The sequence below is a fragment of the Sinocyclocheilus anshuiensis genome, unplaced genomic scaffold (genome assembly GCF_001515605.1).
Source record: "Sinocyclocheilus anshuiensis isolate Anshui unplaced genomic scaffold, SAMN03320099.WGS_v1.1 scaffold3, whole genome shotgun sequence".
In the NCBI taxonomy this organism is placed as follows: Eukaryota; Metazoa; Chordata; class Actinopteri; order Cypriniformes; family Cyprinidae; genus Sinocyclocheilus; species Sinocyclocheilus anshuiensis.
In genome coordinates this window covers 295,431-312,977 of record NW_015548205.1, presented here as the reverse complement: position 1 = coordinate 312,977, position 17,547 = coordinate 295,431, and the positions used below count along the sequence as shown (strand labels likewise).

General features: G+C 39.4%; 1 protein-coding gene across 1 annotated transcript in view; it reads right to left on the bottom strand.

The window, feature by feature from the left end:
• Positions 1-5,155: 5,155 nt before the first annotated feature.
• The window catches only part of plppr1 (phospholipid phosphatase related 1), a 43,384-nt gene continuing 30,992 nt past the window's right edge, over positions 5,156-17,547 (bottom strand). The window contains exons 3-8 of the mRNA XM_016440229.1: positions 16,403-16,591; positions 13,366-13,498; positions 9,894-10,144; positions 8,666-8,842; positions 7,910-8,041; positions 5,156-5,882 (exon numbers count right to left, since the gene is read on the bottom strand). Of these exons, the coding sequence (XP_016295715.1) occupies positions 5,850-5,882; positions 7,910-8,041; positions 8,666-8,842; positions 9,894-10,144; positions 13,366-13,498; positions 16,403-16,591 (915 nt within the window). The 3' untranslated portion in view covers positions 5,156-5,849. The remainder of the gene's footprint in view (positions 5,883-7,909; positions 8,042-8,665; positions 8,843-9,893; positions 10,145-13,365; positions 13,499-16,402; positions 16,592-17,547) is intronic.

The following is a 17,547-nucleotide window of genomic DNA, read 5'->3' as shown; positions in this document are numbered from 1 at the left end:
TAAAAGTATCAAACTTCCATAAGCAACCAATGCCCATAGAGAAGTTAACAACAAACCAAGACTAAGATGGGCTGAGCTTGGTTAATTGTTCCAGAGTACTCCTGTAACTTCGACACCCAGGGGTCGAGAGCTAACAAGTGAACTAATGCCAGAGAGCTTGAGCGTGATACGGCCAAGGGCTCTCTGCCAGATCTGTTTACGCAGCGCATGTCACTTCAAGTGGAAAGGACCCTGGCCTGCAAGGCCGGGACGTCCAGGTTATACAACCTTGCGAATGTGGACGGCGAGGCCCAGCCGGCTCCCTCACAAATATCTGCATTGGACACACCACTGGACCATGCCCAAGACGAGGCGATGCCCCTAGTTGAGTGGGACCGTACTCCAATGGGGCATTGAAGGCCCAAAGGAGAGTACGCTAGCGAGATGGAGTCTACTATCCATCTAGAGAGTCTTTGCTTCGTGACCGGAAGCCCTTTGGTGCGGTTACCGAAGCTGACAAAGAGTTGTTCAGACCGCCTATAGGGGGCGGAACGCTCAAAATAGATTCTCAGAGCCCTGACTGGTCAGAGCAGAGATAGCTCTCTGTCCTCTTCAGAGGGAGGAAGCGCGGAGAGTGTAATGACCTGTGCTCTGAACGGAGTGGAGAGCACCTTAGGTACGTAACCGTGCCTTGGTTTCAGGACGACTTAGTGTCGTTAGGCATGAATTCCGGGCAGGCAGGGCTAATAGAAAGCGCCTGCAGGTCCCCTCTTCGCTTTACTGATGCCAAAGCTAGAAGCAGAGCAGTCTTCAGCGATAGCGGCCGAATGTTGGCAGACTGTAGCGGCTTGAAAGCGGGGCCCTTCAGGGTCCTCAGTACAGTGGGCAGATCCCATGAAGGGACGGTAGGGGGACGAGGCGGATTCAGCCTCCTGGCACCCCTTAGGAAGCGGATGACCGCGCTGTTTCTGCCCACCGATTGGCTCTCAATAGGGGCATGAGAGGCCCCTATAGCCGCCACATATACTTTGAGCGTGGATGGGGAGCGTCCCTTATCAAGCAGCTCTTGCAGAAATTACAATACCTCGGTCAAATCGGAAGTATGAGGGACTTTGCCGCGCTTTAGAAACCAAGCGGAGAAAAAATACCACTTTAAGGCGTAGAGGCACCTCCGGCCAAGGGGCCGCTATCAACAGCTGAGTTAGCTCTGATAGCCACAGCTGATTCATCTAAAGGGGGGGGCCACCAGGAGAACCTTGTGTTTTTGTTCCCTTATGCCGAGTTCACGGCACGATTTTCAAAGACGTCGCATCACTGTTGGTTTCACACTGAACGACTATCTGGGGTAGCATTCAGTTGTTGCTGTGTTCACACTGCACGATGGAACGACGACAGGAGGTTACACACTGCATGACTTTACAATAGGAAGAATCGCCGACAGCTCTGTCTGGTGCAGGGTTGCCAGGTTTTCGCTACAAAACCCGCCCAATTACTACTCAAAACTAGCCTGAAAATAGCCCAATTTCTTAATCGCGTTGGGGGTAAAATACACATTTTTTTGGCGGGGTTCTCCTGGTACAGAATCGCCGACAGCTCCAGATATTTAGCATGCCAAATATTTCACAGGCATTGGCGACGTGTCGGTGATTCCCTCAGATCGCGTCTTTGATAATTCACACTGCGTGATTGTCACTCGCGTGAACGAGATACCGATTTGCCTCCGATTTCGGGCATTTGTCTGCGATTTCGCAAAACCTGTCGGCGAGTGAAAAATCGGGTTAAAATCGTGCAGTGTGAACTCAGCATAACTCGCCTGATTACCTGTGGGATCAGAGTGATCGGGGGAAAAACATAAAGGAGGTTGAGCCAATCGTGGGCCAACGTGTTCCTGGTCTTTGAGAAATAAATTGGGCAGTGAGAGTTGTCTTCTGAGGCGAAGAGGTCCACCTCGGCCTCGCCGAAGATCTCCCAGATCCTCTGAACCGTCTGTGGATGGAGTGTCCACTCCCCTGAGGGAACATTGCTCCTTGATAGCATGTCCGCTCCTTGGTTCAATTTCGATCGGATTAGCACATGGTGTTCTTTTAGGACTGGCAGGAAGAACTGACAGGCTCGACATACTGCTAGCATTTCCAGGCAGTTGATGTGGAAGCCTTTTTCCGCCTTCGACCAGTGGCCGGAAGTCAGTATGCCCTCGCACAGCGCCCCCCAACCTGAGTTGGAGGCATCTGTCGTGACAACTGTCCTTCTGCAAACCATCCCCATGGCCACGCCCTGTTCCATCCAGCGGGAGTTCTTCCAGGGGGCCAGGGCTGTTACACAGGCCTGACTCACCCTGATCTGCAGGCGTCTGTGGCGCCACGCATGGGATGGAACCACGCAGCTGAATTGCGGGGTATTCGAGCAAATCTGCTCCAAACCGCCCAGGAGGATTGAGCCGCTCGACAATGAGGGACGCCGATCCCCACGTGTAAACACACTGGCATATCAAAGAGCTGCGTGGAGAGTGATGCATGCGGGGGCTTTGCCAGCATGAAATCACTCAAGCCTGATCGTTCATACCCGCGAGTTCGTCATTTCTACCTTTGAGTAACTGGGAGGAGAGAAACACAAGTGCGGGGGAGGCGGGGCTCAGCGACGCACACACAAATGCGAAGTTGCCAGCGTTTTGCTTTGATCTGCCTAGGAGGATTAAGCTGCTCGTGAAACGAGGAGCGCTGATTCTCACGTGTAACACACACTGGCAGATTAAGCACGCCTGATGTGTGTCGGCATGAAATCGCGCTGCCTGATCGCTCAACCTGCGAGCTCGCCGTTGCTTCCTCTGAGGTAACGGGCAGACTGCTTTCATGGTAAAAGCAGCCCGTGTCTGTGAGCACAGTCATAGTGACACACACAATTCGAAGCTGCCAGTGTCAGCATCTGCTCCGATCTACTTTGGAGGAGAGAGCCGCTCGATGTAAAGAGGGACGCTGATCCTCAAGTGTGCGACACGGATTGAAGCGCAGCAGGGAGAGCGAGTACGCAGGCTTTGTGTTGGCGTGAAATCGCTCAGACCCGGTTGCTTAGTTCCCAGGCTTCGCCGTTTCTCTCTCCGAGGCTTGCTGAGAGAGGAGAAATGGGAGAGCGGGGCTACCTTCAGTGAAAGGCGGTCCGCGAGTGGAGAAGAGCGAGACTCATACTTTCAACGAGAGCATTCTGTCTCAGTAAGCTCGCAGCTCACTGCCCTTCTGCGGCGGATCCGAGTGCAACGGGGAGAGAGAGCACGCAGGCACAGTGCCGGCATGAGATCGGACAACCCGGTTGCTTATTCCCTGACTTCGCTGTTTCTCTCTCCGAGGCTCGCTGAGAGAGGAGAAACGGGAGAGCGGGCCTGTCTTCAGTGAAGGCGGTCCGCGAGTGGAGAAGGGCGAGACTCATGCTTTCAACGAGAGCATTCCGTCTCAGTGAGTGAGCAGCCTCTGCGTGGGGGCTGCCCAGACAGGTGACGAAGAGAGCCGGTCAGCCGAGCAGGGAGGTCTCAATCCAGCGGCTTTCAGGATCAGCGATGAGCGTAGAGTCGTCGCTGATGGAGAAGAAATCTGAGAATCCTGTGGCGAACGCCCGCTTATATAGCCAGATGCCCCGCCCATTCTGGTGGGCTTTGGCAGGCTTGGCGGGCTTCGTCACCATAGGCTCGTGCAGCTCCGCTGCCTAGCCATTGGTTAATTTTTTAATACCCTGCACGAACCAATGGCCGTGCAGTTTCATATGCGTCTAGCAAGACGCAGTACGAGTGTAGTATCGAAAGGGAACAATGATTATTGGAGTACGTTTTACAAGAAGATACTATTTCAGTCTTCTACTTCAACATCTCATGTTTAATTAAATGTGTTACTTGCCATTTCTATGTAATTATTTGTGAAATTTACTAATAATTATTGAGTGTTTCCAAATAAATCCTACATCTATTTTTATTTTTTTTTTTAAGTGTACGGTTTCATATACTATTTTTAAAAATGAAAAGCATGAAAAGCGTGAAATTAATATTTCACTCCGAACAGAGTATCATCCCATTTAAGCAAATAGGATTAGATGATACAATCTTTCACAATCCCTAATTAACCAGCTTTGATGAGATGTCAATGGGGAGCAGGGGGAATAAAGGGAAGAGGGGAACATTAGATGCTACCAATATTACTGATGTCATCAGGTGGGCACCCATTTTCCTTGATGTTTTGTTGATAGGGCTACAACATCTCCAGAGGGCCCAACGGCAAACCTTGCAGGTCACCCCTCTCTGTTTATAAACTTTTTTTTGTTGTTTTTTTTTTCATTTGAGGCCTATTTATAGTCCCTTATTTTCAACTATAGCCAGCTGCTACTTCTCAGTGCAGCCACTGGTATTAACTTTGTGTTGCCAGTATATGCTCTTTTGACTCTTAAAGGTCCCATGACATGCTGCTTTTTAGATGCTTTTATATAGGTCTAAGTGGTCCCTAGTACTGTATCTGAAGTCTCTTTCCCGAAATTCAGCCTTGGTGCAGAATTTCAGCCTTTAAATGCTAATGAGGAGGAGAGAGGCGGGGCAACTGCCATGCTTCGCTCGTTTGCAAGCCATGATGTCTCTCAAGGAAAAAAAAAATATCGCGCTCGCCTCGCACGGTAGTAGCTCATTTTCTCATGGGCGGGCCAAATTCTCTGGGCGGGCAAAGCAGAGAAAGGGGAGGTAACCTTTCCCCGTATGACGACATAAAGGGAAGATTCCAGATTGGGCCATCTGAGCTTTCATTTTCTCAAAGGCGAAGCAGGATACCCAGGGCTCGGTTTACACCTATCGCCATTTCTAGCCACTGGGGGACCATAGGCAGGCTAGGGGAACTCATATTAATGTTAAAAAACCTCATAAAGTGAAATTTTCATGCCATGGGACCTTTAAGTAATGGTAGCCGCTGAACTTTGAGTTCATCAAACTGTTCCCTTTCCTAAATTTGCATATGGATAAACACACATCTGTTCAAAATGGTCAAGATTTGTCTGGTTAGTTCCTGATGGTAGATGTCAAACACCACCTGGCTGCAAAAACATGTTTTTAACCAAAGTACTAGTAATAAGGGTACTGTAAAAACATTCTTGTCATGCGATTTGTAATCAACTACATAACCATTCTTAAAAAAAATGAAACCCACTCAAGTTATTGGACTCAGCTACAGACTATTTATTTGACAGACTACTCAGGAAAATATATTTAGCATTTCAAATGAAATGCAAACTTTAAAGAAAAGCAAAACACAAGTCAAGAATAACAGGTTATTCAAACGGTGTTGTGTATTTCATGCTGAGTACATAGCCATTCAAAGATGCCCGAGGAGAATCCGATATGACGACGTGTAACAATTCAACACGTTTTCTTTAAATCTTACACCAAAAAATAGGTATACCAAAAACATTCCTGGAAAATCAGCAGGCAAAGTTGATCAAAATGCTTTATACAGATAACAAAAAGAATACAAAATGATCTTTGTCCAAAAATGTACAGGAACAAAAATCTAAATAAAATCATTCTTTGTACAAATACAACATTACAACATCGATATTTGAATTACTTTATATATAGACTGTATATATTTACTTTTTGTGATGTAAAACAAAGAAGGCAGAAATCTGGACATGAATTGAGCAGTGTTGACATTATGAGGAAAAGCTACAGCACTCTCTTATACAAAATGTACAAAACAGCTGCTTCTAGGTACAAGTAGTTACAACATAATACTGTCTTTTTTCTTTCTTTCCCTTTTTGTTTTTTACAGTATGCCACAGTACAAAAAAAAAACTTTTTGTGCCTAGAAGTGTTGAGGTGATGCGAACGTAACTCGGTGCTGCCCCCTTAGTCATGTGACTTCAGTCATGGACGCCGAATGGTTCTGAAAGACAAACAAAATTGCATTCAGAGACGTGCTGTGCCTTTCCAGACAGTAATAAGCATTTAACTCGTCGTGTCATCCCATCAGTCGCATTTAACGGAAACACCAGAGAGTCGTGGAGCAGACCGTGTAATTTCACAATGCCAATTCCTGTTGAATCAACCGTTTCGATTATCGTACTCAGATCGTGACAGAACACCCAATTTTCCTTGTTTCCCAAACACATTGACTTGAATAGTACGGTTTCCTCAGCCACTCAGGGTGTTAAGCTGGTCAGAATTCCTCTGACCCACATCTGCTGCTCAGGCGCTCGAGGTATTTCACTGGCTGGCTGTCAATAGAAACGTCTGACAAGGTTTTCCCTGCTGTAAACTGTGTCGGAATGAATTTGTAGAAGCAGTATTGTATTTCCCTGCTGTACAAGGTGATAAAATCCATCTTTTTGGGCATTTTGGGAAGAATAAATGGCAAACTGCAAAATCAAAGCATTCTGGGTGTTTATTTATTTATTTATTTTTACTCTGCCCAAATTAAGGAACAGGGACGACTTAAAAGTGCAGTTGGGTTTACAAAATGCAAAGCAAATTCCAGCCAAATAAACATTGAAACTAATGTTGGTGATACTACTGAAGGTAAATACAAACCTCATTATTACAAATTTACAAAATTACAAAATAAATGTATTATTAATTATTGAGTACTATCCTAAATCGGATCACTCTCAATTTTCCACATCATTGTTTAGTCTTGGTACCAAGTTTATTACAGTTAACTAAAACTAAGGCTAAAATAAAAACCATTAAAATAACAATAATAATAATAATAATTAATTAAAAATAAACTACTATTCCATAATTACTTAAAATGTATAAAAACTATAATAAACATTTTAAAAAACTAATACAAATAACAAAAACACTACAAAATTATTCAAACTACAGCTAAAATTAAAACTAATTACACTAAACTACAACTAATTCAAATATTAATACAAATTATAAAAGCATCTCAATAAAGCAAAAAAAAAATATTGTAGTGAGTTCTGGGGAATTTTTAAGAGTTGAACTGTTTAATTTCACACAGCGCTCATGGCGAAAGACACTGAAAAAAAACAGTGACTTCATGCAATGGCCACAAATCTGTCTGGGTAACACTTTAGAATAGGGAACACATATTCACTATTAACTAAGAGTTTTCCCTGAACAAACTCCTAATTAGCTGTTTATTAATAGTTAGTGAGGTAGTTGTTAAATTTAGGTATGAGGTCGGATTAAGGGATCTAAAATATGGTCATGCAGAATAAGGCATTGATATATGCTTTACTTATGAGTACTAATACACAGCCAATATGCTAGTAATATGCATGCTAATAAGCAACTAGTTAATAGCGAGAATTGGTCCTTAAAATAAAGTGTTACCTCTTTCTGCATATGTATACAGACCAACACTTTAACAATAAAAAAAGAGACGAAACCTGTGCAAACAAAACACAAGAACTCTTTGTGTGTGGACAACTCCCAAGTCTATCTCAGACAGAGCAACCCGACTGCAAAATGCATTGCTGTGGACTGAAAACCAGTGATAGTGGAAATGATGGAAATTATTTGTCAATAATGATAATTTATCTTCATTTGCTGGCTTTTCTCAGCAAATATTGATATATACAATGTGTTAGACAAGCAAAAATAAAATAACATTCCACATGCCTGAAATGTAAGTTACTCTATACTAAATAATTGTTTATAGAACTGTAACATCACATTCGTGCTGTTGTACTGAATATCAGTATGGCCTCATACTAACAGTGCTGATATTCAGTGCAACAACACTCTTGCTTGTGTGATACTGCTGAAATAAATGACTTATTAATGCAAGTTATTATGAGTGTTGTCAAATTCAAACTGTGAATGTAAACGGTGTAAAACAGCAAGATCATTACTATTATATATGTAATAAAACAAGCACTGATCACTGTGAGCAGGCCGAGAGAGAGAGATGATTTCCTGAGATGTAGAAGACGGCATTACCTGTGCGCTGAGCGTCTCAAGAGGGCTTTCCACACGGGGGAATGTCATCAAGGGAAGACCGCGGTAATCCTCCTGCTTCTGTTTGGTAGGAGTGGAGTGATTCCCTTTGAAGTTGTTCACTACACAGATTCCCTACCATGAAAAAAGCAACTTTTGAAGATTGCGATCGTTACAGTACCTACTAAAGCCAAAAATACTGTGGTATAATACTTAACGCTATTTAAATTTTTTTGTTAACTTAATTTTTTAAATGTATCATTACAAAAAGAAAAGAATCATTACTGTTATAATAATAATAATAATAATACATTTGTATAATATTTATTAATAATAATAAAACAATTATTATTGAATTGTTACATTTTACTGACCCTCGTTTAAAAAAATGCTATTTTATATTTTTTAATGCTATTTTTAATGTTATTTTTAAGTGGACTGCAAGGATTGTATTTGATTTTCAATACTGCACCACCTTTCAAAAGTTTGGGGTCAGTAAGAACAAAACAAGTTTGAAACAAGTCTCTTATGCTTCATTAATTTGATCAAAAATACAGTAAAAACAGTAATATTATTACTATTTAAAATAGTACTTAATATAAATTTCAATTTATTGATTTATTCGATGGTAAAGCTGAGTTTTCAGCATCAAAAAATAAATAAATAAATTGTGTGTGTTTGTGTGTGAGAGAGAGTGTGTGAGTGTGAGTCTGTGTGTGTGTGTGTGTGTGTGTGTGTGTGTGAAATGATGAAACCCACCAGAAAAAGAGCTATGGCGCTTCCTAAAATGAATCCAGCAATAACGTCTGAGCAGTGATTGCGGTACTCTGATACCCGGTTCAGGCCAGTGAGGAAAGCAGCGCACAGGATTCCCAGACAAAGTACAGGCTTGGCAAGACGACTGCTTTTCGTCCTGATGGTGCTCGTGATGTACATCTGAAACAGGCAAGCACACACACACAGACACACACACACACAAATTGAGGAACCGATTTATTCAGTGGATTTATTGTGCAGCAGGTGACTGTGAGGAAATCAAGCTTCAATAAATACACGCCGCTTGCTCCACCTCAGGGAAATTATGGCCAATTATGGAGAACGGAAACAGAGTAAATAACCTCTTACTCCCATGAAAGAGAAAGAGAGCTGCTCTAAACTCACCTCAACCAAAGAAAAAAACTTCATCACAAACCCTGACGATTCAACATCACTAACCTGACATCAAAGCACACTGAAGGTCTGTTCAAAACCAGTGTAAGAAACCAGTTTCAACTAAATGTATAGTTACACTAATTGCCTTTGTATGGCAGTCATTTATGCTGCATTAATTTGATAAAAAAATGCAGTAATTAACTAACTAATTAAGTAACTCTAATTGATTAATTAACTGTGTTAATATATCCTGAATAGATAATAATCCTGAATATGTTTAGGATTTGTAGATGAATAAAAAGTTCATATAACAGCATTTATTTAAAATATAATACAAATCTTTTGTAACATTTTAAATGTCTTTGTCGTCATGTTTCATCAATTTAATGCATCCTTGCTGAATAAAAGTTTTTAGTTTTAGTTGATTAGTTTTAGTTTTTGGTATCTAATTGGAAACTAGTATTGGTAACAACGTTACATTAAAATAAATTGTTCAGATATTTGTTTAAAGTGCAGTGCAGCTTGCTAGATTTTCCCTGTATAAAAATTAACACATGACACTTAATTAAAACAATTGACCATGCAAATTGACCAAGTATCCTCATTTTTCAGCGTCTGTCCAAACTAAACATAAAATATAATTGGTCCAAAATCCAAATGTTTTCAAGACTAATTGCTTTGGACCTGGTTGGGACACATTTTGTGTAAAGCAGATTTATTTTCCAGGTTAACAAACCATGAAGTGTGAGCCAGTTGAAATTCAACACAGTTTGAATTCAACACATAACAGACAAATAAAACTAGGCCATTTAACATCCACACTACAGAGTCTTACAGTAACGTAGACGGCTGAGTAGACACTGAGCGAAGCGTCTTTGGATGGGAAGGACCTCCTGGCTCTCTCTACCACCACCTGGTTCCCAGTGCAGATGTTTCCATTGGCGATGAACTGGTGGTTGAAGCGACAATCCATCCCGGTGTAATTTGGCTTGCAGACGCTCAGGAAGTACGGCGCCAAATTGCCAGTCACTACCTGGCCGGCGTTGACAAAGATGTCGGTGGCAAACAGGCCAAACGCGAAGACACCTGCGGCGAAAAACAACAACAACAGAAAAGTACTCTTTTTTTTATTTTATTTTACTTGCTATTTTTATCTTCAACCAGAAGTAATTGCAAATGCCCACTAGAGCAAAAGCTACATTTGCATACAAACAAAACTACTCTACTAAGCTTAATATCTTGTGCATGTAATTCTGATGTCCTCTAGTTATGCCAGCTCTCTCAGAATGACGTTTTCCAACTGATTTTGTAGAATAGAATGGTATCAAACTAGTTTCACCATGAGCCTGTGCGTCTTTGAGTGAAGTGGATTACAATTCATGGTGTGGCTGAAAGTACGAAGGGTGTCGATGAGCAAAAAGTTGAGCTACTGAAAAAAAGAGCAACGCTGGAGAGAGAAAGACAAAAGATACTCTCTGGCCACAATTGCTCAAGATTGTAGAAATGCTGCAATCCGATGGTCCGTACCACCGCAATCCCAAGCCTCAGAGGACACCATTACCAGAGACTCCACTACATTATGCATCACATCCAGCAAAGCAACGCTCCCCATGTTTCTCATTTCATTTCACATCAAGTCTGGGTGGGCAGCATGGACATGTGTACTGAAACCAACATCCTGTAAATATGAATGCTTAATAGAAACACTGCGAGTGAAAGTTATATAGGAAAGTTCTGTTGATTGTTTCTGTCAATTATGTCTGTAGCATATATTTAAAATGGATGTGGTGTGGAGGTAGTGTTGTGCGTTCTGTCTGTTACTAATCAATAAAACAGCCACAGCTCAGCAGCTTTACTTTAAAACTTTTACTTGAAAAACTCCAGGTAAGTCACACCATCCTAACAAAAAATTATTGGATCTGTGGTGCACTTCTACTTCTGAGAGCTCACACAAGTATTAGTGGTGCTTTTTTTTTTGTAGTAGTAGTAGTAGTAGCAGTAGTAGTAATGTGTTAAGTTGATTAATCTTCCATTCACAAATAATTTGCATTGGACAAGGAGTCAAGTTCTACCCACAGGTTTGTCAATGAATAAGCAAACATACTTAGTCACTTCTGTAGCTAGTTATAAATTCTATATTATAAACCGGAGAGTTCCGGTCCTTGATTCTGATTGGCTGAGCCGCTTTTGAAGCTGTAGTAAATTACTCTACAAACACGCCTTTGTTTACTTCTGTGTGTTGCTCGGCAACCACTTTGTTGGAACCACAACTGTTTCTGAGGAACTACATTGTTTGGTGGAAGAATACTGTTTTTATTAATATCATTACACTTTATTTGCTCTGTTTTATTCTGTGAAACCTTACCACATATATGGAATAACCATTTTATAAAAGCACTAAGCCCTGTGAAGCCGTGGTTTACAGTGAATTTATAACAGCTAAGGGGGGGGTTAGGCACTCCGCTTCATGTCGTACTTAACAACGCCCCTTAGCTGTTATAAATTCACTGTAAACCACGGCTTCTTGGGGCTTATTGCTTTAACCAATCCCTAACCCGCGCCCTAACAGAAATAACAACAATTATAATAGTCTTTATTTTTATACCATTTTTAGAAATGAGGATGTCCCCCAAAAGGAGGTATTGCTAAAATTAGCTCACTTCCAGGTACAAATTTGTCCACAAAATATGGTTAAGTAGGTACACGCACACACACACACATACATACACAAACACACACACACATGTTTGGTTTTTGTGAATTGTAGGGACTCTCCATAGGCGTAATGGTTTTTATACTGTACAAACCATATTTTCTATCGCCCTACACCAACCCTTCACCTAAACCTACCCCTTACAGTAAACTTTCTGCATTTTTAGAATTTCAAAATAACTCTGAATGATTTATAAGCCTTTTGAAATATGGGGACACTCAAAATGTCCTCATAAATCACCTTCTCGTTGTAATACCTATGTCATACCCATGTCATTATACGAATTCATGTCCTCATAAATCACAAAAACATGCGCACACGCACGCACACATACACACACACACACACACACGCACACGCACGCACACATACACACACACATGCACACACGCACGCACACACACGCACAAACTTACTGTGCATTGCTAGAAAAAAAAATTACATCACACAGGTTTCTGAGATTAATTGTACATAATATTATATTAATTGTAATCAGAAATATATTTACACACAGAACCCCCAAATAAATGTGGAATAAGGGTTATTATACGTAATTAACTAAAACCATAAAACAAAAACATAAAACAATTTTCTTGAAATAAAATGTTATCGCAATAAAATTAAATACAAACTTTAACTTTTTATTTCAGCTAGTTGCCAAATCAGCATTTCTCATTTTAAATTAACTTGATGTACTAAAATAACTAAAACTAGAACTGATATAAAATTAATAAACACTATACAGACATAAAAAACGCTAAAAATGACAAATGTACAACACAATGTAAAATGAAAATAGAATTAAATTAATACATCGAAATAATAATACAAATATATCTGTGTAGTATGTGTTTATACACTGTGTAGTATAAACATTGTAAGTATATTTTAAATAATACCATGTTGAGTACAAAGTAATAAATCAGTACAAAATATTAAATGACTACAAAGTAATCAATGCTAGCAATGCCAGTACCTTTGTTAAATGGATCATTTTAAATTATAGCCATTCAACAATATATGTTTGTTTATTAACTTGGTTATCAATTAAATAATAAATGTCTCATTTTGCTTTGCCTTTATTTATGAGATAACTCTAGATGTTTGTTTGCTCTCCTGTTTAAACGAGAGATATCTGTTCATTTTTCTCCTTCAAAGATTATTTTACACATTCATTTTAATGCTACATATGTAATAAAACTCCTTTGCGTCACTGAGCCGATAGCGAATGGCCTGCAAATTGCACTATCATGTAACGCTATCCACAGAAAGTGAGGAAAAACAGAATTGTAGCCCCAGGAAGCGAAAAGCTGCATGAATTAATTATGCTAATTATTTGTAGACATTTAATATATATAATTATCCAATATTACTTGCAGAAATTAACACATTACATTTCCCAGCCCTACTATATTCACACAGCAGACAGCCCAAAATGAATGTCAAAGTATTAGATTTAAAATAAAAAAAAAAACTAAGTATGCATTATCTCACCATGCTCCCAGGATATCAGGTTTAGCCACTGAAAAATCCATACTGGAACCAAAGGACACTGAGCTGAAATGTTTAGCACTAATGAAGAGTGAAGACTCACCAATAAACCTAATGATTCTGCGGATGAGAGGGTTTAGATAGCAGCACTCGCCCGTCACAATGGTTTTCTCCTGGGCTATGAGGGCTTCTCTAGTGGACTTCATGATATACATGGAGATCTCCCCAACAAATATCTATAGACACGACAAAAAAAATCATTAGATTCAAGCAGTTAATGCAGCTTATGTAAATACAAGTGAGATTCATATCATAATTTCTGATCTTTTGCTCATCTCTCGAATGGCAGGATCTATATTCTTCACTTAAGTTATTACATTATGGAGTCATAAACCAAAAACAGGCACGATTTCGGTGTCAATGGCATCAAACCTGCCGTAACTCGATCCAGTTTTCAGTCTAAACACAATTTAGTCAATTTGGTTTGTACCTTTAAGATATCTGTATGTTAATGACACCTGTTATGATTGGCTAACTTCGTCACATGTGAAAACAGGAGTGGCTCACACTGTCTTTCATCAGGACGGGTGCTGAACTGCCGAATATGCAATGATATGTAAATGTGGCCCGTAATATGTTAATGAGCTCTTGGTCATGATGTCATAACCATGGAAATTTCTGAGGGATTTTGATGTTTCAAGTAAAATATTTGGCACTTTGTATTGTGACTGTCAGAGTGCATCAAACTCGTTCTATAGTTTCAATAATATCTCCATTATATGAGCAAAATCAGGTTTTCAAAGGTCTTCTGTGATGTGAAATTGAGTGAACATCGAATGATCAGTTCACTACGCCCTTGTATTATTTTGAGTAAATCAACTGTAGCTAATCACAGTGTTTTGCACTAAAGATAGCAATAATTATGATACAGTAACAAACTAAATTTGACTCCTGGCAGAAGCCATAAATATTCAAAGGCATATTCAAAGCCGCAAATATCAAATATTATAAATACTTTCAGAAACGAAGCAATTTTTCATCCCAAAATGAAAACTCCAATAATTTTCTTATCCTTATGTTGTTACACAGCTCTTTTTTTTTTTCTTAGGATCTTAAGATCATTCAGCATAAAGGAAATGGTGCATTGTGTTTATTTACAACACTTGAGAACCAGTGGCCTTTTGGTTATAATTCCTTTATGCACCAATTTTTAATCTAAACACAAATATGAGATCATTGAGAATTTAAAACTTAAATTTGGGACTGTTTCTCAAACACACAAAAAAAATAAAAACATGTCTTTATATGATTAATTTATGTTAAATTTCTCCTTTGGTATTCCACATAAAAATAAAAATACAGGGGGGGGCTGTATAGGTTATGATAAAATACAATTTTTGGATGGTCTTTTCTTTTAAGCGATTTCAAAGGAATTATACATGCTTCATACGCACACCCATAAATCTTTAGGACAGTGGTTCTCAACCAGGGGTCCGGGGCCCACCGGGGGGCCTCAGCAAATTCTCATGGGGTTGGGTAAATTATTTAATTCATTGAATTGAATCAAACTCTAAATAAAAAAAAAAAAAAGATGTAAACTGAAATCATTTATTGAATATTCTAACTGAAGAGCACAAAATTATTATATATAATGATTACACAGTACTCTCAGTTTCAGTTAAGGGAAAAGGAAACACTGCGAATATTCTATATTTGGGTAGGGCTTTGAATATTGTGTTGGACAATGGGGGCCGCTGAGTCAAAAAGTTGTGAACCACTGCATTAGAAAAATCAATAAGCAATAGTGTACTTTCTGAAACTAAAAAAAAAACAGAATTTCAGACTTGAATAAAAGTAGACTGAATATACAGGATGAATGTTTTCCCCAGCATCAGTCACATGTTGCACATGCATGGGTCTCTACGGAAAAGGCAAACAGTCATGAAACATAACTAAACAAATGCTAAAAGACAGAATTTACTAAGAAAGACCCAATGATGGAATAATTTGCATAGAAATAATGCATGTTTGAGCTGAAAAAAAAAAATGATAATGACAAAAGTGGAGCCGTTTGGGGATTTGCACCTAAAAGATACACAGTTCACACAGCACTTTGAAGTCAGATATTTCACAGCCACTGACCATTTCTGAAGTCACCAAATGCAAAGGGGGGTTTCTGTTTAGTTTCATGTTCTACCACACAGAGGAGAGAAAGTTTATGTCATAGGGAGGAAAAAATTCAAGACCAGAGTCAGCTGCTGCTGCAGGTCTTTATATCTCTCGGGTCAAACTCGCTTTGGCTTGTTTAGAGCTGAAAACACATGAGTTGATTTCTGTGCTTGGAATGATGGAATTGAACGGCAGTGTTCATCTCTGAATAATACAGTACAGATGAAATGCTGCAAATCTACTGTACAATTAAAATATTATATACATCCTCATGGTGTATCTAATTTGAAAAATGACCTCTGTAACTCCTATCTGCTTCATTGCACTTTTGATAAAGGCCCAAGCAAAGGCAGTAAAACTGAGACCATCATTTTCAGCAGAAATACTCACTCTCATTTGGTCTTTGGTTTTATGATCCGTGTGGTTATTAAAAGGAAACGAGTCACAAGTTGTATTTCCCATTCATGTTTTACACCTGCGCATAATTGAAATATAGAGGTCAAATAATAATAATATTAATATAATAATAATAAAAAACTAATAATAAAATCGAATAAAAATAATTGAGCTACTGAATTCTTTTACTTGAAAAAAGCATGAATGTAGTGTTTGTTGTGTGTTGGTATTGGAGTGCCCTCTGGTGTTCATGTCCAACAATCACAAGAAAACAAAAACATTATATTATATTGCATTACATTACATTATATTATATTATATTATATTATATTAATACTACGTGTTTGAATTTTAACAGAGTACAATACTATGTTTGGAGTATAATTTTTTAAATTATTGGAAGAGTTGTTGTTGTTGTGTTAGTTTATAGTATAGTATTTCTTAAGCAAAAGGATACTGAACCTTTAAAATGAATGTTGTTTACATCACCAGAAAGTAATAATCAAAATGTAAAAAATCTAAATCAAGTCAACCTCACTACTGAACCAGTCAGTTCTGGAGCTATCACTACTCACGATGGCTGTGGGCGCAGCGGCCACCACGCAGTAGAGGATGAGAGGAGGGACGAAGCTGCTCTCCTCCACCCCGGGGTACGGCTTCATCAGGTCAGCGTCATTACAGAAGAAACCCTGGACATGGATCCCAAACGTGTCTGTGCATTCAAAGTAGTACGCCAGCAGCACCGTCCCGGCCATGATCACCAACTGGACAGATAACAGAGACACAAACTTAACAAAAGTGTCTGTAGACATCTTCGTTTCACCAACACACACACACAATCTCCAAAATTTGTCTCATCTCCACTCACCAAACCTCATGTAAGCATCTGTTTTTCTGTTTGCATTAGGCCCACTCGTAAGTTATATTTGAATCCTCTAAAACATTCCTCAAGCGTTCATTTCCAGCAGTTACATAAAGGGCCTTTCATGAAACATGCAAGACAGCGTCTCTGAGAGTACAGCTGAAGGCTGCTTAAAGTGATGTGTTATGTAACTTACACTCACTACCTTTTGGGGTCAGGTCAAGATTTAAGCTTTTTTTTTTTTTTTATTAAAGGGGACATGTGACGTTGCTAAAAATAACATTATGTTGTGTATTTGGTGTAATGCAATGTGTTTATGTGGTTTAAGGTTAAAAAACACATTATTTTCCACATAATGTACATTATTGTTGCTCCTCTATGCCCCGTCTTTCTGAAACGCATCGATTTTTACAAAGCTCATCAGTCTGAAAAGTGAGGTGTGCTCTGATTGGCCAGCTATCCAGTGCGTTGTGATTGGCCGAATTCCTCAAGCCCCAGGATGTGGAAATCTCAGATAAATGTTCATGTTATATATTTTGGTTGCATTTGTGAGTTAATAAAAATGTATATAGTTGTTTAAAATAGGTACATAATATTATAATATCGATAAATCGATCAATCGTTAATGCATCTCTTTCTGACAGAGACAGATCTAGATTCAGTGGCAGCAGAGATCAATATATCAAAGAACATACAGAAGTGATCAGCTAGTGCTACGTCCTTGATAACAATGGATGAAATGTTTATACCTTTACTGATGATTAAATCTAGAGTATGTCCACGATTGTGTGTGGGTTCATGCACATGCTGAATCAGGTCAAAAGTGTTTAAAACAGTTATAATTTCTTTTGTAGTTTT